Source organism: Sapajus apella, unplaced genomic scaffold (genome assembly GCF_009761245.1).
Source record: "Sapajus apella isolate SASKATOON/1434 unplaced genomic scaffold, GSC_monkey_1.0 scaffold106, whole genome shotgun sequence".
NCBI lineage: Eukaryota > Metazoa > Chordata > Mammalia > Primates > Cebidae > Sapajus > Sapajus apella.
The window spans coordinates 1238998-1264467 of NW_022437046.1; the positions used below are offsets into that span (position 1 = coordinate 1238998).

Below are 25470 nucleotides of genomic sequence, written 5' to 3' on the forward strand. Positions count from 1 at the left end.
GAAACTCCGTCCCAAGGAAAAAAAAAAAAAAAAAAATCAGGAGATAACAGATGCTGGAGAGGATGTGGAGAAACAGAAATGCTTTTACACTGTTGGTGGGAGTGTAAATTAGTTCAACCATTGTGGAAGACAGTGTGGCGATTCCTCAGGGATCTAGAACTAGAAATACCATTTGACCCAGCAATCCCATTATTGGATATATACCCAAAGGATTATAAATCGTTCTATTATAAAGACACATGCACACATATGTTTATTTCGGCACTGTTCACAATAGCAAAGACTTGGAACCAGCCCAAATGCCCATGAATGACAGACTGGATAAAGAAAATGTGGCACATATATACCATGGAATACTATGCAGCGATATGGATAAAGCTGGAAATAAACCATCATTCTCAGCAAACGGACACGAGAACAAAAAACCAAACACCGCAAGTTCTCACTCATAAGTGGGTGTTGAACAATGAGAACACATGGACACAGGGAAGGGAACATCACACACCAGGGCCTGTTCCGGAGTCGGGGCCGGGGGAGGGATAGCAGGGGGTGGGGGGATAGGACAGGGACAGCATTAGGAGAAATACCTAATGTAGATGATGGGGTGATGGGTGCAGCAAACCACCATGGCACGTGTATACCTATGTAACAAACCTGCATGTTCTGCACATGTACCCCAGAACTTAAAAGTACAACAAAAACAAAAACAAAACAACCACAAATCTGATCATTTCGTTCCCTTAGCATGGCATTCAAGGCGCTTTGAAATCAGGAACCTTGCCTCTGTAGCTTCATTTTCTACCAATTTCCTCTCTTCTCCAACTCATATTCCAGCCACAGGCAATAACCCTTCTTTTTCCTTCCTACACCCTAAATTGCATTTAGGGTGTGTGTTAATGGTAAATTTACATTTTCCCTAATCTTTGCATACTGTCAAGATGGGATTGCAAAAGTAGTAATGTCTGTTTCCTGAGAGCCTAGTCCCAGAAAATAGCAGCTCCATTTATCATCACCTCTGGACATAGTAGTGCAATATGACCTTAACTTTATTCAATTAAAAGTGCTGTCAATTAGATTTGTATTAAATTAGTTATCAGGTTTGTATTAAATTATATCTTAAGATTGTTGTATATTTTATTATTAAATCGCCCTTTCTAAAATTTGGTATGTTTTTTCATTTGTCAGGTCTTATTTTTATCAATATGGTTTTCTTGTTAAATTTATTATGAACAGGTAATACAATATGGTTTTCTTGTTAAATTTGGTTTAAATTATGGTTTTGTTAAATTTATTAAATTTATTTTGAACAGGTAATAGATTAATATGGTTCAAAACATACTGAAAAGTATTTAAAATAACATAGCAATGTTTCCCTTCCATTGCTCTCCCTGAATTGCCAGTTCTGCTCCCTTACAGAAGTAGGTTATGTATATATGAGCAAATACATGTACCTACTTGCTGCAATTGTAAATGAAATGTTTTTCTTTTATTACTGTTTCTAGTTGATTATTGCTAGAATACAGAAAAACAATTGATTTTTGTGTAGTTATCTTTTATTCAGATACCCAATTTTCTTATTAATGCTAATGGGCTTTTACTATAGCCTACCCCCACCCCCTCATTTTTAGACAGGGTCTCACTCTGTTGCTCCGGCTGGAGTGCAGTGGCATGATCTCATCTCACAGCAATCTCTGCCTCCTGAGTTCAAGTGAGATTCCCACCTCAGCCTCCAGAGTAGCTCCAGGTGCATGCCACCACATCCAGCTAATTTTTTGCTGAGATGGGGTTTCACCATGTTTCTCAGGCTGGTCTTGAATTCCTGGGCTCAACCGATCCACCTGGCTTGGCCCCTCAGTGTTGGGATTACAGGTGTGAGCTACTGCACCTTTTTTTTTGGAGATAGGGTGGCAGCCTGGAATGCAGTGGCATGATCATAGCTCACTATAACCTCAAACTCTTAATCTTTCCACCTCAGCCTCAGGTACCTGGGAATACAGGCATGCACTATCATGCCTGGCCTGAAATAACTTTAAACTTACAGAAAAGTCACAAAAATAATACAAAGAATTCATGTACATTCTTCCCTCAGATTTCCCAAATGTTAACATTTGCTCATTTGTTTCTGAGACAGTCTCCCTCTGTCACCCAGGCTGGGTGCAGTGGCGTGATGTAGGCTTACTGTAACCTCTGTCTCAAGGTTCAAGGAATTCTTGTGCCTCAGCTTCCCAAATAGCTGGGATTATAGGCATGTGCCACCATGCCTCGCTAATTTTTGTATTTTTAGTAAAGAGGGGTTTCACTATGTTAGCCAGGCTGGTCTCAAACTCTTGACCTAGGTGACATACTTGCCTAGGCCTCCCAAAGTGTTGGAATTACAGCTGTGAGCCACTGCGCCCGGCCAACACCTTACTTTTTGCTTTATCATTCCGTGTGTGTGTGTGTGTGTATGTATGTATGTAGGTTTCTGAAATACTGGCAAATCAAATTAGAGGTTTACCTTTAACTTCTAAATACTTATATTTTCTAAAAACAAGGACGTTCTCTTCCATAATCATAATTATCAAAATAAGAAAATTTAAAATACTATCACTTTAGACATTTAAATAACATTTAAGTTCTTGATGTAATAAATTAATAAATTTCCTGACACTGAGCCTTGTATTACTAAAATAAAGCTTATGTAATCAGAGTGTACAATTCAACTTGATTTTATTTGGAATTTTTGCATCTGTGGTCATAGGTGAGATTAGGCTGTAGCATTCTTTCTGGCATTTTACTGGGTTTGAGTACAATGGCAGCTTAGATAATAGTTACAACTCATCTATTTTGGGGGTTGAGTGATAGCTACAGGAGTGTGTTTACTTTGTAATCATTCACTGAGCTGCATACTTGTGATCTGTACAATTTCCCATATGTTTTTAAATTAAAAACATGAACTTTTATTTTTTGTTTTTGGGACAGGGTCTCACTCTGTCACCCAGGCTGGAGTGCAGTGGTGCAATCTTCGTTTGCTGCAACCTGGGCTTCCTGGACTTAAACAGTCTTCCCCACCTCAGCCTCCCAAGTAGCTGTGACTGCAGGCATGCACCACCACACCTGGATAATTTTGGTTATTTTTAGTAGATGTGGGGTCTTGCCATGTTGCCCAGGCTGGTCTCAAACTCCTGGGCTCAAGTGATCTGCCCACCTTGGCCTCCCAAAGTGTTAGGATTACAGGTGTGAGCCACAACACCTGGCCAACAATCTTTTCAAGGATAAAATTTTATGTATTTTTCACCCTGTCTTACAGTGCTGAAAAAGGGTAAAATTTTAATCACCTTTCCAATTGCTTCTTGGGTAATCCATTGGCCTATTAAAACTATGTCTAGGATCAGTGTTTGCTGGGAAATTATCCATTTGCTCTGATTTCAGATTTGTTTCCATAGAGTTCTACTATTATTCTCAATTCCTTTATGTGGTTATGTCTAACTTCTCATTCCTAATTTTGTTCTTTTTTGGCTCCTTTTACCTTTTACCAGGCTCAGGATGTTTTATCTATTTTATTGGTGCTTTCGAAGAATTGCTTTTTAATTTATTCTTTTTTTTCTACTGTGTTAACTTTAGCTTTTATCTTTATTGGTTCATTTTCTTTCTTTTTTTTTTTTTTTAATGGTTTAAATGTGTTTTTTTCCTATATTTCCTTTTCTTCTTTTACTATACTGAGGAATTTCCCTAAATTTAAAAATCACTACACACCTTTGAGTTTTTCCTTTTGGATAATAAATGTGTTGCACTTTCATTTCCAAGTCTGGTCTCATATATTCTAGGATCTTTAATAAGGAATCTGGGGCTGTGTGCAGTGGTTCATGCCTATAATCTTGGCATTTTGGGAGGCCAAGGCAGGTGGATCACTTGAGACCAGGAATTTGGGACTAGGTTGGCAAACATGGTAAAACCCCATCTCTACTAAAAGTACAACAACAACAACAAAAATTAGGTGGGAGTGGTGGCGCATGCCAGTAGTCCCAGCTACTCAGGAGGCCAAGGCATGAGAACCACTGGAGCCAGAGGTGGAAGTTGCAGTGAGCCGACATGGCACAACCACACTCCAGCATAGGTAACAGAACAAGACTCTGTTTTAAAAAAAAAAAAGAAAGAAATCTGGGTCTTACCTTGCTGCATTTTCTCAGAGCTCCAATCCTGGTGGGTCCCATTGCCTGGCCACAATGACATGACAGATAAAAACATGCTGAGCAAATGAACAATACTTTTCTGTTCCAGGGCCAACTGAGATCTGCGCTTGCTGCAGATCCCATCCACACACCCAAATATTCCTGGAGCATTTGTCATGTGCGAGCACTGTGGTAGGTTCTATGAATGGCTGAACAGTTGGGTATCCGCCCTCTTCGAGCTTACATTCTAGTGATGAAGACTTAGAACAGGTAGCACAGTGAGCTGAGCATTGCCTAGGATGCCGTGGAAAAGATATGGGCCATCACCACCTAGGAGGTCTGGCAGAGAATCTCTGAAAGAAGTGGTTCTTAATTAGGTTCCTTAGACTAAGGTTCTAGAGTCTCCTTATTCTGTTCTCAAGAAGGTGGCTATTTGGTTTTCTTGCATAAAAGTGATCTGATTAAAGAGGAAAAAAAAAGAATTAAAAAAAAAAATAAGATAATTAAAAAAAAGAAAAAAAAAGTCATCTGATTTTGAGTTATCTGCCTAGTGTTCCTGGCCACAGTTAACTGAACCAACAGACTGAGAGCCAGGCGTAAGACATCTATCTAGTAGGAATACTGCACACAGGATGGTCACTGGCTGACTTAACTAGAGCCTCTATGGGAAGTCTAAATATCAAAAAGAAAGAAAGTAGCAGAAACAGAGATAGCAGGAGAAAAAGCAGAAAAGAATAGTAAGGTTATAAAAATGGCAGTCACAAACCCTAGAGTACTGGATTAAAAACATATCTAAACTCATGATTTTTATTTATTATTTTTTAATTTAATTTTTTTTAAAGATGGGGTTTCACCATGATGGCCAGGCTGCTCTTGAACTCCTGACCTCAGGTGATCCACCCACCTTGGTCTTCTAAAATGCTAGGATTACAGGCATGAGCCACAGCGCCCGGCTGATTTTTATTTATTTTTAAAAATATGAGACAGGGTCTTGCAGTGGTACAATCACAGTTCATTACAGCCTTGACATCCTGAACTCAAACGATCCTCCTGCCTAAGCCTCCTAAGTAGCTAGGACTACAGAAATGTGCCACCATGCCTGGTTAATTTTTTTTTTTTTTTTTCAAATTTTTGGAGGATGAGGTCTTGGAATGATGCCCAGGCTGGTCTTGAACTCCTGGGCTCAAGTGATCCTCCCACCTTGGCCTCCCAAAATGCTGAGATTATAGTCATGAGCCACCATACCTGGCTCATGGTTTTTAATAATATACAGATGGACAGACAGAATAATAAATTCAAGTGTGTGTATTTGCATGTTTTAACATACATACATATGTTTTCCAGCTCTGTGGGTTGAGGCGGTCTATAAGCAATGACATTTGGGCAATGAGACTCTAGCCAGGAATATATACTGTGTCCAGACTTTGTTTCAAGTGGTACCAAGAAACTACTTGGTTTCTAAGTTCCTTTTTTCTCGAATAAAAGGAACTGGGAGCTTCTTAGAGAAATGACAGATGTCAGGGCTGAGATAGGGAAAACAGGAGTAAGCCTGAAACATCTTGTGGTGCCAGAAAATGCTTAAAAAGTGACAGGGGCAATGCTGAAACAACACATGTGCCAATGAGTACTCATTACTGAATGAGGTCTCACTGGCCAAATCTGAGCCGATTTGAGCAACAAAATAAACTATGTTAGCATTAGATTATAACCTGTAGAATAAAACAGATACCATTCATTCATACTGATATAAACTGTCAAATAAATAAATGAGGAGAAGGGACAGCTCTTCTTTATAGTCGAATACCAATTAATAAATACAGGTAAAATAAGGAAATAAAGTCACCATTAGGCAAGCACAACATCAATATCTGTTATAAGCAAGAATCATTGATAACCAAAACGAAAATCAGCAGGCAAAATTTTAAGGCTAAATGAGACATTCACACAGCTTCAAAGTGTCTCCCCAGAAGATTCTTATTAATTTCAAAGAGAAAATTCCTAATTTTACAGTGGAGAAACCTGGCACATACCACCTTAGCCATGTGATCAAAATTACCACCACCTAGGCTGCGCATGGTGGCTCACATCTGTAATCCCAGCACTTTGGGAGGCAAAGGTGGGTGGATCACCTGAGGTCAGGAGTAGAGACCAGCCTGGCCAACATGGCTAAAGCCTGTCTCTATTAAAAATACAAAAATTAGCCGGGTGTGGTGGTGGGCGCCTGTAATCCCAGCTACTTAGCAGGCTGAGGCAGGAGAATCACTTGAATCCGGGAGGTGGAGGTTGCAGTGAGCTGAGATTGCACCACTGCACTCCAGCTTGGGCAAAAGAGTGGGATTCCGTCTCAAAACCCCAAAACAAATAAAAAGTTACCACCACCCTTCGCTAGGAGGCACTAAAAAGGGCACAATATCACTTCTGCGGTTGTCTTGCCAAAAATGCAGACCCTCAATCACATCATGTAAAAACATTAGACAAACTAAAATTGGGAATATTCTATGAAATAACTGGCCTCGACTCTTCCAAAGTGGCAAGGTGATGAAAGACAAAGAAAAATGGAGAAACTGTCACAGGCTGACAGATGAAGGAAACACAACAACAAAATGCAATGCAGGATCCTGGACAAGAAAAAGGACATCAAGGGGAAAACTGGCAAAATTTGAATGTCCATAGGTTAGTTAGTAGTAGTTTATCAATGTTAACTTCCTGGTTTTGTTTCTTGAGAAGTCTCACTCTGTCACCCAGGCTGGAGTGCAGTGGCGTGATCTAGCTCACTGCAATCTCCAATCCCAGGTTCAAGTGATTCTCCTGCCTTAGCCTCCCAAGTAGCTGATATTACAGGCGCCTGCCACCATGCCCAGCTAATTTTTGTATTTTTAGTAGAGACGGGTTTCACCATGTTGGCCAAGCTGGTCTCAAACTCCTGATATCAGGTGATCCACTGGCCTTGGCCTCCTAAAGTGCTGGGATTACAGGCATAAGCCATCACACATGGCAATTTCCTGGTTTCGATAAACTACAGTATGGCTTTGTAAGAGGTTATCACTGGGAGAAGCTAGATGAAAAGTACATGGGAATTTTCTACTATTTCTGGTACTTTCTGTAAGTCTAAAATTATTTCTAAACAAAAAGTAAAAAACAATGAAAAGAAAAGCAGTCACTGAGGTAGGGAGCAACAGCCCCTGTGGGGTAGACAGTGATCCAAACATCTTCTGGAGCCCACACCCTAGATTCTGACTGCCTCATATCCATCATACTATTAGGACATGCTTCCATTATCCATGAGACTTTGACTCCTGGCCCCATTCTCTGCTTCTTGTAAGAGACTAGCTAAGGACACTACCTGAGGGTTCCACAAAGGGCCTGCAGCGGGAAGGTGGATGGAGTGTTTATCAGCGGTGGCTACTGCAGATGGTGCCCAAGGATGCACCAAACCTTGCTGTGCCTGGCTAAGGTGGGCTTGAAACATTGGCTGGTCTGTGAAATGCCCTTGGGGGATGGTGTCCAGACCCTCTGCTTAGTGACTAACATGCAGACTGAATAAACTGCATATTTATTCCAGGTTCATTTAGAAAAGCTGTACAGACAGGGCTGAGGCCAACTGTATGGCCACGTGGGCAGAGGTCAAACCTATGATCTCTCTCCCTACAGCTTCCTAATGTCTGTGATGTTAGTCTTTTGAAGGAGTCCCCACAGAGCTGAGCTTGCTTGCTTATCTGGGACTGCTGCTCCGTTCGAGTAGGGGAGGGTAATGAACCAGTCAGGCCTCCTCCTAGAGGTGTCCAACACTGGCCTAGTCCCCAAGGCTGAAGAAACATGGTCTGGCCTGACCCCAGGACATGGGGTGGGGAGGAACAGTGGGCATAATACAGTAATGGAAACAGGCAAGGTTCTATGGGTCCCTTCTCTTAGAATTTTAGGGTATGGAACGAGGAGGCTACAGACTAAATTGCAGACCCATCTGCACCTGGGCCTCCGAACTCTTCCCCCACTACCAGTGAAGCCATTCTGGGGACTGAGTTGCATGAGGGCTGGCAGAGGGTGGCAGTTCACAGTCTGGTCCCTGTCTTCTTCCAGCCAGCTGTGTTATTAGCTGCCATACTTCTGAGCTTCCTGGGAACATAAGAAAGTCCAGCAACTATGGGGGATGGGGATCATTCTGAAGGAAATAAGGGACCTCCCTCCCCCTTGCCTTGAAGGGGTGGAAAGGCAGCTCCTCTCCTGAAGGCTCGTTAGCAGGTTATGGGCCCACAACAAAGGGGCCAGAGTAGGGCAAAATTCCTCCTTCAGGTTTTGGGGCTGAGGTGGGGTCTTCAGGGGCTGTGAGGAGGTAAGCAGGCCTTAGGCTGGGTAGAGACGGGAAAGGCATGAGGGGAAGATAGGTGAGTCACCGTGCCACAGCCGAGGGGCTTTTATTGGATGGTGAGGGTGCATATAGGCAGGCAGGTGGCTGCTAGATGATGTTGCACACCTTTTCAGGGTGCAGTGGTGCCCGGATGTCCAGTTTTCGAGTCTTGCTGTCCTTGTCGATGATCTCCAGCCGCAGCTTGGGGAGGCGCTTCTCAGCCTGGGGTGAGGGCAGTTCTGGGCTCTTGAGCAGCTGCTTGTCTGAGTCCTCCACTGTGATGCGCAGAGTGCAGCCCCCTGGTAGCAGGTCCTGCTCATAGGCTGCTGCCAGCTGGTTCACCACACGGCGCTCTACCTGTGGGTGGGGAGGTGAAGTGGTGGTCACCGCTGCAGCCTGGACCCAGCCTGGAGGCTGGCCTCCATCACTTACTGATAGGGCAACTCAGAGACCTCCTTTGGGTTGAGACTCAGCTTTCTCATTTGCCAACCGGTGCTAATAACAGCTAGCTTGCAGGACTGTGCTCAGTTTCTGAGGCTCCCAGCCCCATCCCATAGTCCTAGGGGGGTTCATATTTGGCTACCCTCCAGCAGGGGTTTTACTTGGTGGTCGTGTGTTTATGGTTACGAATGGGCACCGCTCTGGGTGTGAATAATTCCAACAACCAAACTGAGGGAGGCAGACTGGGTCTGGGGGGCCCAGGGAAGGAGGGTGTGGAGGCGCCTCATTTCTCAGGCTCCTGTGCTCACCTCGTGTTTGATGGAGCGGGCGCCATAGTGCACGTTGTAGCCGTCGACCAGCACGTCTGCCACCTCACGGTCCCAGAGCAGCGTGATGTTGTGTCTTTGCTTGGCCTGAGATGGGTCAGATAAAAGCGTGCCTGCATGTGGCCCACTGCTTTCCATCTCTTGCCACTCTGACCTGAGGCCAGGGCCACTGGCCCCATGCCACTGTGCTCTACCCTGTGTGTGTATGTGGGTGACCCCAGTCCAGTGCTGCAGATTTCCAGTGGCTATCCTGCCCCCACCCATGGGTAGTCCCCTCTTACTCTCTTGGCCCAGAAGTTTAGTTCCTTGTTGACGAGTTGGATGAGCTCTGAGTGGCAGAAGGGGAGGAAGTAGACGATCTCATTGATCCGTCCCAGAAACTCATCCCTCCGGAAGTGAGCCTGCATGACCAGGTTAGGGGTAGGATGAGCTCAGTGATCCAGAGGGGTTAGGAAAATTACCAGACACCAGGGGGAAGACTGGGGAAATTATGGGACTTCCAGATCTTTAGGATGGCTAAGATCACCCTCCCCCAACCTTAGGCTCCAGCAGGGACGCACCAAGAAAGACCTCTTACTTTCAGGATAGGGCGAATCACATTCTCCTTGAAGTTCTTTGAGATGGTGATCTTGTCACTTATCTGGACATCTCCTGTGGAGATGGAATCATAAACTGCTTACTCCCCACACTCAGGGACCTGTGGGGCTGTGCCTGCCCGTTGGCCTGCCCATGGAAAGCACCCTGGTCCTGCCTGCCTGTGTGGTCATGGCCAGGGTCTCAGGCTCTCTGGGATTCAGCCTGGTCTTCTCTGACCAGGCACTTTCTGAGGCCCTTGCAGCTCTCCTATGTACAAAACCTATGGTTCCTTAGGGTGAGAGTTGTGTGAGGGAGGAAGAGGAGAGTAGAGGAAGCGTCAGGATTAAGACTTGAGTCCTGACTTGGAGAAAGGGGCCTGCAGGGCTCAATCTTGAATGGAAAAGGTGACAGACACAGCTTCCTGCTGGATGTGCTCATTTTTTTCAGCACTCTCCAGGGCCCACCTACGCAGGAAGCTGACCTGGGTGAACAAGGCTATGTCCACTGCCATAGATTTTTTGATCTGGTGTCCCCTCCTTGCACCAAAGCATCTCTATCTATTGCATGTGCATCTCCTCAGTCCCCTAAGACCCTAGGCAGCTTCTGGCCTCCCACCCTGGTGTAGCTCTGTCCATTCATGCCTGGATCCCTCTTATCACCCAACAGACTTAGGCTTTCTTAAAATAGGGACACTGTCTCTTTTGTCTGTTTCTCCCTCAACCCCCACTACTTGGTGTCTTGCCTGGTGTCTGCTCAGTGTCAGCTAGGGACAGAGCTGCCCACCAGCACCTGCACCTGGGCCAATGGCCCCAATCCCATCCTTCCTCAGGAGATAGGCTGGTGGCCTGGCCACTGGCCCAGACTGCTCAGGTCAGCCACCATACCCAGGTTTTCGGCAATACGGTTACGGCTCATCTCCAAAGCTTCCTGCCTCAGTTGAAGCGCGTGCTGTGCGATCTCATCGCTGGCCACATTGGAGGTCATGATGAAGATGGCGTCCTTGCAATCAATGGTCTTCCCTTTTCCATCTGTCAGTCGGCCCTGGGAAGGGAAGGGAAGGACACAGTCACGAAGCTGTGAGCCTGAGCAGGCCTCAGCACTCTCAGTTCTCACCTCCTTCAGGAGGCCTTTGAGCCCTGTTTCCCTCTAGCCCCGGCAGTCAGCTGCTCCCTCCTCTCGGTTCTCTAAGCACTGGACTAGCACCTTGGCTGCTGTGCTTGCTGCCCTGGACTGCAACTGCTCTAACTACTGAGTGCCTCCGGGTAAGGCTGCACTTACTCTCTGGTATCTCCTGGGGCACCCCACTATCCCTGGTATCCAGAAGTCAGAGTTAAACACCCATCTGTGCAACCAACACATTTTTCAGAGGCTCATTCTGAGCCAGGCTCGGTGGGGGTACTGGGGTGTCAATGAGCCTTCAACTTATGCTCTATTCTCCCAGTATAGAGAAGCAGTGAGATACAGGAAACAAGCAATAACCATCCAATATGTTAAGCATGATGATAAAGGGAAGCACAGGATGCTGTAGGAATTCAGAGGAGGGTACTTTACAGGGCTACTGTGAGGAACAGATGTGGTTATCTGCAAAATTCTTAGTAAACCATGCTGTAAGAATGTTCAGAGCTATTATTAGTGTAGTAGATGATAAATAATGAATTGAAACAGGACAATCTTTTATCTTTGGAGCTGCCATCTGGCCTAACAGAGAAGGATAAAAAATGAGGTTGCTTCTTTAACCATTTTAGGAAGCCAGTTTCCTTGGAATCCTCAGCTCTTTCTAGAAGGGATACAGGAGGTATCTATACTGGAGAAAGACGCACCAAAGAGAGAAAAGGAGCAAACAGCGGAGGGCAGAGACAGAAGAATGATAAAAGTACAGCATTCTGGGGCCAATCAGTTGAAGGGTACAGAGCCCCGCTTACTCAGTGAACCTCAAGGGCATGACCATACAATAGCACTTTATATCATTTATAACAAAAGCAATGATCAGGAACTCCTTGAGAGCAAGTGACAGAGTGACAATGCTAAACACAGACAGGGACTTCTACTTTCATCACAGATGCTCTGCTTAGTGCTTTCTGGGTACAATTCCACTCCTTTCTAGGTAAGTAGCTCCCTGATGCAGAGGCTGGGTCTTGTTCATCACTGTATCCCAGGACAGCATCTGATAATAGAGTAGGTGTTTGACACCTGCTTGCTGGAGGTCAGAATCTTCACATCCACCCTTGGAGGTAGGTGCAGTTAGGACCCCTACAAAGAAACTGAGGCTCAGACAGGTTCAGTACTTGTTTGAGGTTTCACAGCTAGGATATGGTAGAGGTGAGACTTGAATTGTCTGACCTCAGAGCCCATGCCCTTCCCTCTGCATCAGGCTATAGAGGTCATACCAATGGTGCTGGATGAATGAGGCCTCATGCTATTTTCTTTCCTTCAACAGAAATTTCTCAGAATTTTGCCCAATTCAGTTTGTATCCTTTGATCTTCACTGGAGAGATGCAATTGGGACAGATGCTAGGGAGGAGATCTGCCTGAGATTTCTTTTGGGGAGCAGAGAAAGCACAGTTCCCGCTAAGCCAGAAACCATGGCTCTGGGGATACATCACTGACCTCAGCCTGTTGGCTCCTGCCTGAGCCAGGGATGCTGGGCCCTGCCTGAGCTTCAGGGTCAGCCCTTGCTTCTAAAGCCAGTGTAATGGTAAACCCAGTACTGCCCTTTAGGAGCAAAGGAGAAAGGACTGTGCATCAACTGAGCGCTTACTGCATGCTGGGTGTGCTTTCCAGCCTTACTTTCCACTGACAGGCCTCTGAGAAACTGTTAATTCCCAAGGGGCCTGGTGATCCACGTCCTGGAGCTAGTCACTCTGTTGTCCTTGCCTTGAAGCAGGAAAAGGGGAAGCAAGGGTGCAAGCGGATGTCCTTGAGCTTTACCAGCAGCTTTTCACTCTTACCCTCTGCTTATGGGTTCTAATCCAACAGAATCCACTGAAGGCAGTTCTAGTTTTAGGCACCAGGGGTGTGTGTGTTAGAGACATGTCCAACATGTATGACAGTGTAATGCATATGACACTGTATGTGTTCCATACTCACTTTGCAGAGCTTATCCCCAAGGACTGAGTTCACGCATTGCTATACTGGCCAGAGCAATAACCCAGCAGCAATTTCATTCTAAGAGATCAAAGCTCTGCTCATAACTGGGCCTGAGGATGTGTCCCAGGTGGGTGAGGGGAGCAGGTGCAGTGCACAACTGACCCAAAGGGTGATTTTCAGTGCTCATGTCTCCTTCCTCTCAGTTTCCTGGGCAATAAAGATGTATCCCAAACAGGGAGCTGTCTGTGCCTCACCTCCCTCTAACAACCAAAGCATGCACATCCTGGGTGGGGCTTGAATGCTCACCCCAGGGTTACGGGGCTGCTCTCCCACTATTTCACATATGAATCCTTGATGGGAGGAGTGGGGGCTGGGCTCTCTGGGGACTAGTCTTTTCCTGGGACTTCTGCCCTGGGGTCACCTGTAAGTGGCCAGCATTAGTACTGCTTTGATGAGAGCAACAGAATTCTTGCTTTTCTGGGCCCAGGCTTGGGAAAACTAGACTGGGTGGGGATGGGGGTGCTTTCCTCACAGCTCCAAGCCTGGATTAGGTGCCCCTACAAGTGCTGCTTGTCCCTGGTGCAGCACCGACCACAGTGGACTGAACTGCTTTCTAGAGGCCCGTCTCCCACTCATTGGTCACACTGAGGCCAGGGCTGCATCTGTTTTGTCAGTGTCCCCCTGCCCCACACAGTGCCTCATGAATAAAACAAATGAGCCACATTCTTTCGGTTTGCTCCTTTTTGTTTTTGAGATAGGGTCTGGCTCTGTTGCCCAGGCTGGAGCACAGTGGTGCAATCTCTGCTCACTGCCACCTCCGCCTCTGAGGCTCAAGCCATCCTCCCACCTCAGCCTCCTGAGTAGTGAGGACTACAGGCACATGCCACTATACCCAGCTGGTTTTTGTATTTTTTGTACAGGCAAGGTTTCACCATGTTGCCCAAGCTGGTCTCGAACCCCTGAGCTCAAGTGATCTGCCTGCTTTGGCCTTCCAGAGTGCTGGGATTATAGGTGTGACCCACCATGCCTGCCTCGGTTTGCCTCCTACCTCTCTAGTGAGTCTGTTTTGGCTCTTCCCTGATAGGTCCCAAGGCTCTGAGTGTAGTCCTCTTTTCTCTGCACATTATACACTCCCTGGGCTGGAGACCACATCTATTCCTGTGGCTTCTGTTAACCTCTCTGGGCTGAAGGATTCCTGGACTACTATTTTCAGTCAGACCTTTCCCAAACTCCAGACCCACGAACTGCCTCTTGGCCCTGATAAACAGCCTCTTGGCCATCTCTGCGTGGATGTCCCTCAGGCATCTCACCTTCAGCATTTCCACACCCCAGTGCCTCACCTTCCTCACCAATCTGCTGCTTCCCACTGTGTTCCCCACCTCAGCTGATGGCCACAGCAGCCAACTGGCCACCTTGGCTCCTCCCTCTCTCCTCAGTCAACCTTCTAGTAAGTTTCTCCAGCCCATGGCCTTCCTAGCTCTAGCTTAGGCTCCCCAGCAGTCTCCTTGTTGGTGACCCTCTCCCTTCTCATCCTTTCTCTACATAGCTGCCCACAGCATCTCTGTAAAGTGAAAATCTGACTGTTTCTTTCTTGCTTAAAGTCTTTCAAACACTCCTTACTCTCTACGAGAGAAATTCACACTTCTGTGCCTGGCATTTTAACTGGGACCTGTCTACCTTACTGACCTCCTCTCTACCACTCTGTCCTTGCTTTCCCTCTGCAATCAAGTAGTACTGACCAGCTGCAGTTCCCTGAGCATGCCAGGCTGCTTCACGCCCTGCGCTTCTGCATATTAGGTGCCTACTGCCAGCCCCTCCATTCTCCTCACCTAGTACTTACTAGCCCTCTGAAGGTTTGCTAAACTGTTGGATTAAATTAGTCAATACATTTCCCCCGACTTCGTGGGCTCTGGGAATGGTTCAAGCAAACACGACAAGTACCTGTTCTCAAAGAGCGTAAATCTAAGTGAACCTGGATGGCAGCTTTGGCCAATGGAACCAAGAGGATTGGAAACTATAGTAGGCTGGGGCTGGGAAAAGGGGTGACAACAGCTGCAGGAAGGAATTCCTTCAACCCCTAAAAGGCAGTCAGTAGAATGAAGTGGCAGAGTAGGGGAGACAGGGCTTACAAGCAGGGCTGCTTCTACTTCAGTCAGCAGTTGCCTTTCGTCTTTCTGGGCCAAGAATGCCATCAGAGGTACCTCTCCAGGGATGCCAGAGATCAAACAGGCGCAATGCTCACCCTCCCTGAGCTGTCCTGTCCTGTCCCTTGAGTGCTTCACTGAGACTGACCAGGCTCTTTTGGCCCTAGCTGCATGGCAGTCATTCAGGCTGCAGGATCTAGAACTGGGCTGCCTGGGTTCGAATCCTTGATTCTCTCTTCCCAGCTGCGTGATCACTACTTAATCTTACTTTGCTTCAGTTTTCACCTCTGTTCAATGGAGGCTGTAATAATAACTGTCTTTGGAGGGTTGTTTAAAGGTTTAAACTGATACACTTAAACCTCTTAAAACAGTGAATGCACATAAAATGCAAAATGCCAGCTACTACCATGTCTCCTTTCCACCTGTCTACCAGGCAGAGAGCTCCCAGAGGACATGTTTGGGTCTGGCCATAGCCGTGCACTTGAATCCCATCAAGAGGCTGGAATGGAGGCCTCAGTGTACACGGTACACATGTGAGTAACTGAGTCTGTGACCTCTGAAGGACTGGCTTCTTCTTCCTCAGCAGGAGGTTTGCCAGCAGGGAGCGGCTGAAGAGCTAGGAAGATACCAACAAAATGGGCAGGGGCAAGGAGGCTAGGCCAGGTGGGGAAGGCAGTGAGCAGCTGGTAGGAGATCGGGATCTAGGTCTTCCTGGCTTGGTACCTGATGTGCTATTCAGTCTGGAGGAGTTCCCTCCCTGTGCTCCTGTGACATGGGAAGCAAACCACCTTCCCATTTTCCCAGGGCTGCAGGAGGCTAGGTAGAAAGGTGAGCCGGACTCATGGCCTGGTGCTGGCTAATATAGCCCCTGCACGGAAGAACAGAGGCCTCAGCCCCGGTTCAGTCCTTGGCTCCTCATGCTCTTTTGATGGAGCAGGGCCCTGGAAAGGTGGAAGTCATCTTTTCCATGATCATAAGCAATCCCTTGCCTGGCTGAAGGTAAACAGTGGTATGGGGGGAGAACTGGGGCTCTGGAATCAGACATATCTGCAGCCCAATCTTGGCTCTTTACACAGCAGCTCCGGCCTTAGGCACATCTTTTATAAACTTTCTGAGCCTCGGTTTCTTTATCTGTAAAAAAATGAGACAATTTCTACCTTGCCTGGTAGGAATTTTTCTACCTACATGTGAGGATTAGTGATAATGTCTATAAAGTCTTTAGTACAGTCTAGTACATAGAAGGTACTGGATAGAAGTGAGTTCTTCTCTCCATTCAGAACTTACCCTTACCAGCACGGCAACTGAACTGTCTGTGAGAACCCTCAGATTCTCAGAAGAGAAAGGCCCATGAACCAGAGTATCAGCATCTCACCATTAACAGCAACAATGTTAGCATTTTAAAGAACTGCAGGAGACAGCGTTTGGCACACAGGGAGGAACAAAAGCTGTCCGAGGCAGAAGGATTCTTGGGGCTTCTCTGATTCAGCCTCCTTGTTTGTCACATGAGGTCTCTGATGCCTAGAGATGGGCAGTGACTTGCCAAGGCCACAAAACCAGTCAGGAGCAGAGCTGGAACTAAAAATTCATGTCTCTCTCTCATGGCACCTCTGCCATACCATGTCTCTCTAGAAGGTGGCCCTAGCTACACAATTTCAACTCTTAGGCAGGGCTGGTCTTCCCTTGAGGACCCTGGTGCAGAGGGGCTAAGCTGCATCTGCTGGATGAATGAACGTACGCATGTGGGAGCAGGAAGCCAAGGAAAGACCAGCTAGCCTCTGGGCCCTTGCTTTCTGCTGTTCAGCCCCCCATATTTCCAGGTGTCCCCCTGCTCCATCCTGGCCCAAGGTGACTCTCACCTCATCAAACAGCTGCAGCATGATGGTGAGCACATCTGGATGGGCCTTGTCTACTTCATCAAAGAGCACCACGGCATTGGGGCACTGCCTCAACTTCTTGGTCAGCTGGCCACCCTCCTCATGGCCAACGTAGCCTGGTGGGGACCCGATAAACTTGGCCACCTGGTGGAAGGAAGGAAACATGCTAGAAAGGCCTTTCTGTGCAAGTTTTCAACATGGGGCATGCATGGGAAGACGACTTTATACACTGTTAAGACTGCCTGTTCAACAAAGACAATTGGCTGTCCCTCTCCTGGTGTGGCAGATAGATCTTTTCAATGTTTATTCTTCAGAGCAAATCCTATGTGAAGCAGATCAGTGACCCTGCTGTACACCTGTGCTCCCAATGACAAATCCCAAGGCTGCTGGAATGATCTGAGGCCCAAAGGCCCAAATGACAAGTCATGAAATACCCAGGCAGTCGTGCTGAGAAACCATGCTTCAACCAAGGACTGTCACTCACCTCGTGTCGCTCCTGGAACTCGGACATGTCTAGCCTGATGAAGCCCTGTGTGGAAACAAGCAAGCACCAAGTTCGTTTGGAGGAAGGAAAGTGAAGAGAAGGGTTAGGGAGGAGAGCACCTCAACTATCCCCAAGGCTTTCAGACCACACCAACACAAAATCTTCTGTCTCACGCTCAGGAGATTTTTTCTTTTCTGGCTTCCTGTCTCCTTTTCTGTGCACTCACTTCCCACGAGTCCCTCATTCTCTTCCCTAAAACATCCAAATCATGTGCTTGACCTTCTAAATCTGACTTGGGGTGTCTTCTTTCAGCTAGGTCTCTCCTGGTCTGATTACCACATCATCCACCCACCCACCCTTCCATTCCACATTTCCTGAGGGCACCCTGTGTGTGCTGGACACCAGAGTTACAACAGGGAACAAGTCTTGGTATCTGTCCTTAAGGAGTGCCCCATGGAGTGGTACAGACATGGACAAAGTTAGTCATGATTGGTGTGGATTGTGATGTGAGGGAGACAGAAACACTTAGATGGCTCCAGAATGCCCCTCGACTCTGCAAGTCTGTGTGATGCCCTGTCTCTTTGATTTACTTTTCTTCAAAATGAATATATTTTAAAATTTATTTACATTTCTTCATTTCATTCAAAGAATATCCATAACATGGCTTTACAGCCCTTCTCTCTTCACCACTGGGTGTAGGGGTGATTTCTGAGGACGTGGCCCCATGGGTGAGGACCATGGTTAGCCCCTGGGGAAGAGAACAGCTTGCAGTGTGTGACCTGAAGAGTTAACACAGGCAGAATACCCGCTGGTTTTCAAGAGGCATTACCTGATTAGGGAGCTATAAAGGCATCCACAGGTGCCCTGTCTAGCCACAGCCAGGCCAGAATTCCCCACAGTCCCCCGGGCTCCTCTCCTACTGGCACATGCTTCCATCTAAGAGACAGCATTCACTGAATCCTTCTGAGAGCTGGCAATGATGGGGTGCCAAGACCCTCAGTGGGAGGTAGCTATTCTGAAATCCAGGGCCATATTCTAGCTTGGCCACTGGTCAGAAATTCACACCGTGATGCATTTTTAATTCTTTCTCTGTCCTGTCACTCTATAGCTGAGACACAGGGTAGCAAGAAGAACCTTGGGCTGGGAGCCAGGGGACTTGGCTTCCAGTCTTAGTTCTGTCTGCCTGTGTAACCTTGGACATGCTGCCTCCCCTTTTTGAGCTGTGGTTTTGTTCTGCATTACACAAGGCTCTTGGCTCCTCTCCCTGCCTCATCAGGGGTCTGAAGACCTAATCCAAGAGGTGGGACAGGGCTTAGAGAAGTTATTAAGGCCACATGGGGGAAAGCACTGCTATTAGCACATGGGGCATGAATCAGCAAGCATTTCCAGAGGATCCCTAGGCCACTAAGCCAAGAGATCTGCAGGTTTCAGAAAGGGTGGTAGGATGGCCAAGGGGAAACTGGGAGACAGCAATGGCCTGAAAGCCACAAGATGGGTCTCTGATTAATAACAGCTGATATTTACTGGGTATTTACTATGTGCCTAGCAATGTTAAGCAAGCTTATATAAAGGGCTTAGAACATGTACAAGTCTCTAAGGTAAGCACTACAATCACCCCCACTTTACAGATGAGAAAACTAAGTCAGAGATTAAAGTAACTTTCTCAAGGTCACCCATGCTTGGCAGTCCGGCTCCAAGTCTGTGCTCTTAGCCATCATGCTATCCTGCCTCATAGTTCCCCTTCTGCCAGTCAGCTGGGTTCTTGACAGTCTTTGCCTGAAGGGTTCTCAGCTTTCTGTCCAGATGCCAGTGAATGTCTGAGGACACAGGGAGCATAGACTCTCAAGCTTACTTATGTCAAGTGACCTGGATTCTCACCCTAGTTCTTCTAATGATTTGCTATGTAATTTCGAACAAGTTTGTAGGCTTGATTTTTCTGAGCCACAATCATCATTTTGATTTCACATGATCTTACCTTGGGGTTATCAACAAAGTGAGGCAAGGACAATAAGAGTAACATCCAACATGTACTGATTGCTTACCACGTGCCAAGAATGGCGTTTACCATTTTACATCACTATCTCATTTAACCTTCCTAACAGTCCAGTGAGACAGGCACCATTATGGAACCCAGAAAGCTGATGTAAACAGGTCCTGGCCAACTCCACATAGCAGGATACAGTTGGGATTTGAACCCAGGCAGTGGACTCAGATACTTGCTCTTTATCCTTCATCATATTGCCACTATAAGTCTTCTGGGCTCCATCACCCTACCTGATGATGATATCACAGAACACCATTAAGGTTCCTTCTCAAGGCTTATTAGCTCTAGTAATGAAAGTTAACAGGGCCACTCAATTTGGGAGAAATAGCACACAGGCTAATGAGAGAAAAAAATAAGTTCACGGATCTGATAAAGAAATCATATAAATGTACAAAGAATGCCCTGTGAAGCAGCAAGATCTGGAGTTGTCAGTGTCTCTTTACAAATGAAGAAACTAGGGATCAGACAGCCAGAAGTATTATTCACATCACCAGACTCCAGGCCAGTGCTCATTTCATTTCATCAGCCATCTTGGGAGGCAAATTAAAGGGAGCTTCTGTTTGATAAAAGTCTATTTTACAGTGGGCTCTGTGAATGACACTTTCCACATATCACTCTTTGGGTCCTGGGTACACAGGTTATAGAGCTTAAAGTCCAGGGTTCTCTTGGATTTTGAAGGCAGGTCTCAAACATGCCTGTCACCTGTCATGTGGCTATGAAGTGTCAATGCTAAACACAGATTCTGTAATGAGCTGACCCACAGGGCTAGTATAGGTAGGAGTTTTATAGAAGCACCACCTATGATTTAAAAATAAAATACATGGTTGTGTTTACAGGGCTTCTCATGCCTCTCATCTCCCAGTGTGTAATGGGGACACACTGGCACATTTCCAATCTAGCTTCCTAGAGCACTGAGAACAACAGTATCACAGTGGGGAGTTGAGAGACTAGATTCTGGTTTTATTTCTTCCCCTAAAAGGTGACCTTGCTGTAGGGCCTCAGTTTTCTCATCTGAAAAGTGGGTCTAATTCAGCATCCATGCTATCTTCCTCATAGGATCAAATAGGAGTGTAGACGGGGTTCTGCTGTGGTAAGTAGGAAATGATGAATAAATTCAAGCCAAGGATTAGGCACTTGCTGTCTGCTAGATCCTGAGCTAGATGTGATTCCTATTATCTCACTTGATGTTCACCATAACCTAAGATACAGGACTAGAGGCTTTCACCCTGAGGCAAGAGAGCTGAAACTTCAAGGGGTAAAGTTTACCTGCCTAGGGCCAATAGAAAGTAGAAGAACTAGAACCTGAGGCAAAGAATGGTTGCTCCAGACCTCTGTCTACCACAGTGCGCTGCACTGCCTCCAAGGGATGACAGTGTTACTTCCTTCTGAGTGAGGCCTGTGCTGAGGGATGCCAACCTCATCCTGCACTGGGGTCAATCTGTCTCCCATTTAGATGTGCCAACTAAAAAGTTACTTGCATTATTAGTCTTTTAACAAGCCCCTTCTCCTTTCTACACCGATAAGTCAGTAGATACTTTCCTTTTACTTCCACTGTGTATGAAGACATATGAAGACAGCTTGGATAAGGAGATTATAATTTGTAATTAAATATTAACCTTTCTGACAGTATTAAAATTAAACCACTCAGAATTCTTCATCCCTAATCAGGTGGTTCCTGCCCATAAACTGCATCTTCCCTAATAGTCCTGCTAGTTTATGGCCCTTTCCAGAGTGCTAATTGTTTCAATCGCTGCCAACCTGATGAATTGACTTAAAAATGCTATTTCAGTTGGAGCACATTAGCATGCTCTGCGCTGTTTCTTGCTTGCCTGCTTGTCTAGTGGGTCTGCTCCAGGTTTGATGGAGGCAGAGCACAGCTACTGGCAGAGCCAGGGGGTTTAAGAGCCTTTAGCCATTTATGAAGCAGAAGGGGGCTCAGGAGGACCCAATCTGAGCTACCTTGTTTCTGTGGCTGCCAGTGGGGCAGGCAGCCTAGAAAGGGAACAGGAGTCCAAGACTCTGTGCTGCTGGGGCCACTTGGCTGGCAGAGGCCTAAGCAACTCCTCATTGCCTTGGCCAGGGAGGCTTTCCTTAGAAAGGCAAGAGTATCCAGGGTCTCGGGCGGCCTCCTGCCCTGGATACTGGGAAGGCTGGTAGGAGAATGTTTGGCTTTCAGTAAAATGTTTCTGCACTCTCTGAGAGTGCCAATCAAAGGTACTTTCTCTCTGCATGAAAGCATTTCCTGTCTGCCTAGAAAGTTAAACTGAGCAGGCCTTGGAAAGCCTGAGCGTGAACAAACAGGGGATGGGGATGGCCCTCTCCTGTGGAGAATCCAGGGCTCTGAGCCATGGAGGAAGGCGGACTATATGCACCCCAGGCTCAAGACACAGGAAACCATGTCTAAAAGCTCATGCAGGATAGTGAGAAGCAACAAGGCATCCTCTTATTCCTACCTGTTTTCTCCTACAGCCCCCAAGACTCACATTAGCACAGCCCTGATTGCACTGAACAGTAATGGTGTCTTTCTAAGTCTGTTTCCCTCTCCAACCTGAGCTCCCTGGAGCAGGCAGAGTGTCTTTATAAATGCTGTAGTAGCATCCAGTACAACACCTGGCATAGCACAGATGCTTGAAAATGTTGTATGCTGGATCTCACTTTGTTCCCTCAAGAGTCAGGCAGGGGAGGATTATTATTCCTATTTTACAGATGAAGAAACTGAGGCACAAAAGTGCCCAAAGCTCTGGAGCAATTGGTGGCCATGTTGCGGCCAGAGCTGAAATCTGCTTCCTGGGTCAGGGACCATCTTTTTGATTGCCTATTGCTGAATTCAGAGTCAGATATTTTGGGATAGCAGGAAGGTGAGGTCTCTACGATCTGCAGATCAGATCTAGGTCCCAGTCCTTACCTTTTTAGCATCTTTGTGCATATATTTGGCTGTCTGCTTGGCCAGCTCTGTTTTTCCTAGTAAGAAAGAAGGGAGAGGTGTTGCGTTAGAACCAGGTGATTATCTGCTGGAATGAAAGAATACTAGAAATGCATGGACACTAGAAAAAATATATTCTATGCATGAGAATGTTGAGGCGCAGAAAGTATCAGTGACTCTCCCACAGTCACCCAGGGAGTTAATGGTGAAGGTGGGACCAGAATCAAAGTCTGCACTGCATCTTAAATTTTTCAGGGATGGGGATTGAGGACTTTTCTCTGTAGCACCATCCTAAGAGTGAGAGGCTGACTTTATAATCCAGAAGCAACTTGCCTTTTCAAGCCCAATTTAAACCTCACCTCTCCTAGGCGTACCCAGACTGCTTGGCTCACCGCCGTGTATCCCTCTCACTATCCACAGTCTTGCTATTTAGCCAGGCCCTGGAACCACACGCCAGAGAGAGGCTGGGAGGGGCTGATGGTATGTTTCACTGTGGCTTCACAGTCCTTTGTAACATAGAGAAGGAATGACAGTGCTGAAGTGGGGGCTCTGAAGGGCCATTTGGTGTGATGGTAACCTTTGGAAGTCCCTGACTAGTATAAAAGTCAAGTTCTGTAGCATCATGGTCAGGTGGTGGTAGCCTTTTGGTGGCCTACATCTGAAGGAGAGGCCCATGAAGATGTTGGGAGGGGAAGAGGAGGCAACTAAACCATGAAATTTCCCATCAAGACCATGGTGGGAGGTGGTAGTGAAGATATGTGGGGGGTCTGTCAGGGCAGAGAATGAGGGTTTAAGAATGCCTCAGATAATCCAGCCCAACTGGCTAGAAAAATACTCAACCCATCTTACTGCAACCAAGTTTGCTATGCATCTGGCACTGCGCTGGTCATCAGGGGCCTTCTTTAGCTTTTACAGTTAGGCTTTACTTAACATGGTTGGTGTGCTAGGCAGAGGAGGTGGTTCAACTGTTCCCAAAGGGGAGGCTCTTGGAATTTAGAGTGGCTGGACCAGGTTTAATGGGCCCTGAAGGGCCTGGTCCTCCAAGTGAATCAGTCTTAGCACCACAGCTTCCAGAGGGAGGGACATAATTCCAGCTCTTCATAACCTGATAGATGGTAACAGAGTCCTCTTTCTTGGTGGCTCTGTAACTTGGAGGCTGTTGTTTTTAGAGCTGGAAGTGGACCTAGAGGTAGACCTGCTGACCCTGGCCCACAGCAGCTGGGGCTGTCAGGCTTGGGCCGGGCACTACCCTACCTCTCCATCCCCACTGGCTGATCTGCTCCCAATTACCTATTCCAGATGATCCCAAGAAGAGGAAGACCAGAGGGTGTTCTTCATCGTACCAGCCATTCTCCTTCCTCCGGATCGCTACGGCCAAACACACAAGACGGGGGGACAGGGAGGGAGGCAGATAAATCAATGACACAAAAGGCAGGATAATTATCACTAAGTATACAATATGTTTTACTGCTCTGTGCCCACTCAAAGTCCTCACTACCATTAGTGCTGCCTAATCTGATTAGCTGGCAAGGCCCCTAGAGACACCTAATCAGGTTAGAATGGATTTGGAAAGCTGCCCAGAGCAGATTTCGGATAAAGTTTTCCAGGATGAGCACTCAGCGTTGCCAGGGAAACTGAAAGGCGGGTGGATGGTGAATGGAGGTGAAGGGGGTGGGGGACTGGTGAAGGAGAATTCGAGAGGAACTTCAGCTTTCACTGGTTACTCATCTACTCATCACTAGTGAGACTATAGGCCTCCTCCTATGCAAATGGAAGAGGCGGAAGCCCATGGCAGGCCCTTGGGGATGCGGGGTGTGAGCCCTGGACTCTTCTATCTGGGGAAACTAAGGTCTGGTCCACTGTCTGGGTCAGGAAGTGGAAACACAGCCAACACATTTTCTGGAAGCCAATCAAAGGCAATGTGGAGCTTGGGGCATGGAAGGGGTAAGCCACATGGTTACCAGAGATGCTAACTGCAGCCTCCAGTGGCAGAGGGCGGAGGAGCGTGGGGAGTAGGACAGATCTATACCAGTTTCCTTGGAGGCTCAACTCTGCTAGAGCAAGATGACCTCCTCTGCAAGAGGAAGTATGTATTCAAGGGCTATGCATTCAAGCTGAGGAAACTAAGTGCTTAGCTATGGAGTAGGGGAATCAGGCTCAGAAGCATTGCTCAAGTATAAGAGTGGGGGTGGAGTGAGGCAGAACTGCAAGAAGAATTATGCACTGAACATGCTGTATGCTAGACACAATGGGAAAATTCACCAACAATGTATCTATTCAAGACCCACACAAATAACCTGAGAGGAAAGTATTATTTTCAACCCACTATACTGAACACAAAACTGAGGCAACAGATAGAGACTTGCCCAAGCCATACAACTAGTAGGTGGCAGAGTTGCTTCTCTCTCTAAACCCCTCTTCTTTTTTTAAAAAAAGTAACATAAGGCTGCTCAAAAAAGTATCAATTTGGGTTGCACTAATGGAAACATGGCAGTCAGGAGCAGGAAAGAGACAAGAGCATTATGTAATGTCAAGGTCATTCTGCAGATGGAAAAGCATGTCTGATCTGGTTTGCAGAATGTCAGGGGGTAGATTAGCCAAGGGATAACTGTCAGAGGACAAGGCCTGGAACAGTAGTCAATCGAGAAAGATCTGACAGTGTTTGGGATGTGTCTGCCTGTCTTGAGTTGCCAAGATCCAAACTACTATCCTGTGTGGTTGGATTGCAAAGAAGTGACCGCAGAGGTCTGGGAAGGTTCTTTGGAAGAGGCAGGACTGGATCATGGAGGATGGGCTGGACTTGAAGAGGCAAAGGTGGCCAGCATGACAGAGGTGGAGAGACAGGAATGATCATGAGGAGTGGTGGGGTGGGGTCAGACTGTGAAGGTCTGGAATACCTGTTTTAGGAGTTCAGCTTCATGTTTTTGGGCTTTCTCATCTCAATCTCTAATGTTCTTACCTATAATACGACTTTCTGTCTACTTCTGGCCTCAGCAGAAACAGATGGAAGCTGTGCAAATTCAGAGACATCAGACTAGCCACTTCTGCCTGCCCAGAAAATGCTCCCTGAGAATC

General features: G+C 46.8%; 1 protein-coding gene and 1 long non-coding RNA gene across 3 annotated transcripts in view; one reads left to right on the forward strand and one right to left on the reverse strand.

The window, feature by feature from the left end:
* The first annotated feature begins 1002 nt into the window (after positions 1-1002).
* LOC116537030 lies at positions 1003-1340 on the forward strand. Its single transcript, XR_004262923.1, has 2 exons — positions 1003-1233; positions 1311-1340. It is a non-coding gene; the product is annotated as an uncharacterized LOC116537030 (long non-coding RNA).
* Positions 1341-7685: 6345 nt separating this feature from the next.
* Positions 7686-25470, reverse strand: part of CLPB (caseinolytic mitochondrial matrix peptidase chaperone subunit B) — a 147376-nt gene continuing 129591 nt past the window's right edge. Inside the window, exons 9-17 of one of the 2 annotated variants that reach the window (XM_032258983.1) lie at positions 23686-23763; positions 22378-22433; positions 17429-17473; positions 16927-17088; positions 10724-10880; positions 9841-9914; positions 9545-9664; positions 9246-9350; positions 7686-8853 (exon numbers count right to left, since the gene is read on the reverse strand). In XM_032258983.1, coding sequence (XP_032114874.1) covers positions 8605-8853; positions 9246-9350; positions 9545-9664; positions 9841-9914; positions 10724-10880; positions 16927-17088; positions 17429-17473; positions 22378-22433; positions 23686-23763 — 1046 coding nt within the window. In that variant the 3' untranslated portion in view covers positions 7686-8604. The remainder of the gene's footprint in view (positions 8854-9245; positions 9351-9544; positions 9665-9840; positions 9915-10723; positions 10881-16926; positions 17089-17428; positions 17474-22377; positions 22434-23685; positions 23764-25470) is intronic. The other variant, XM_032258984.1, reaches the window with a different exon arrangement.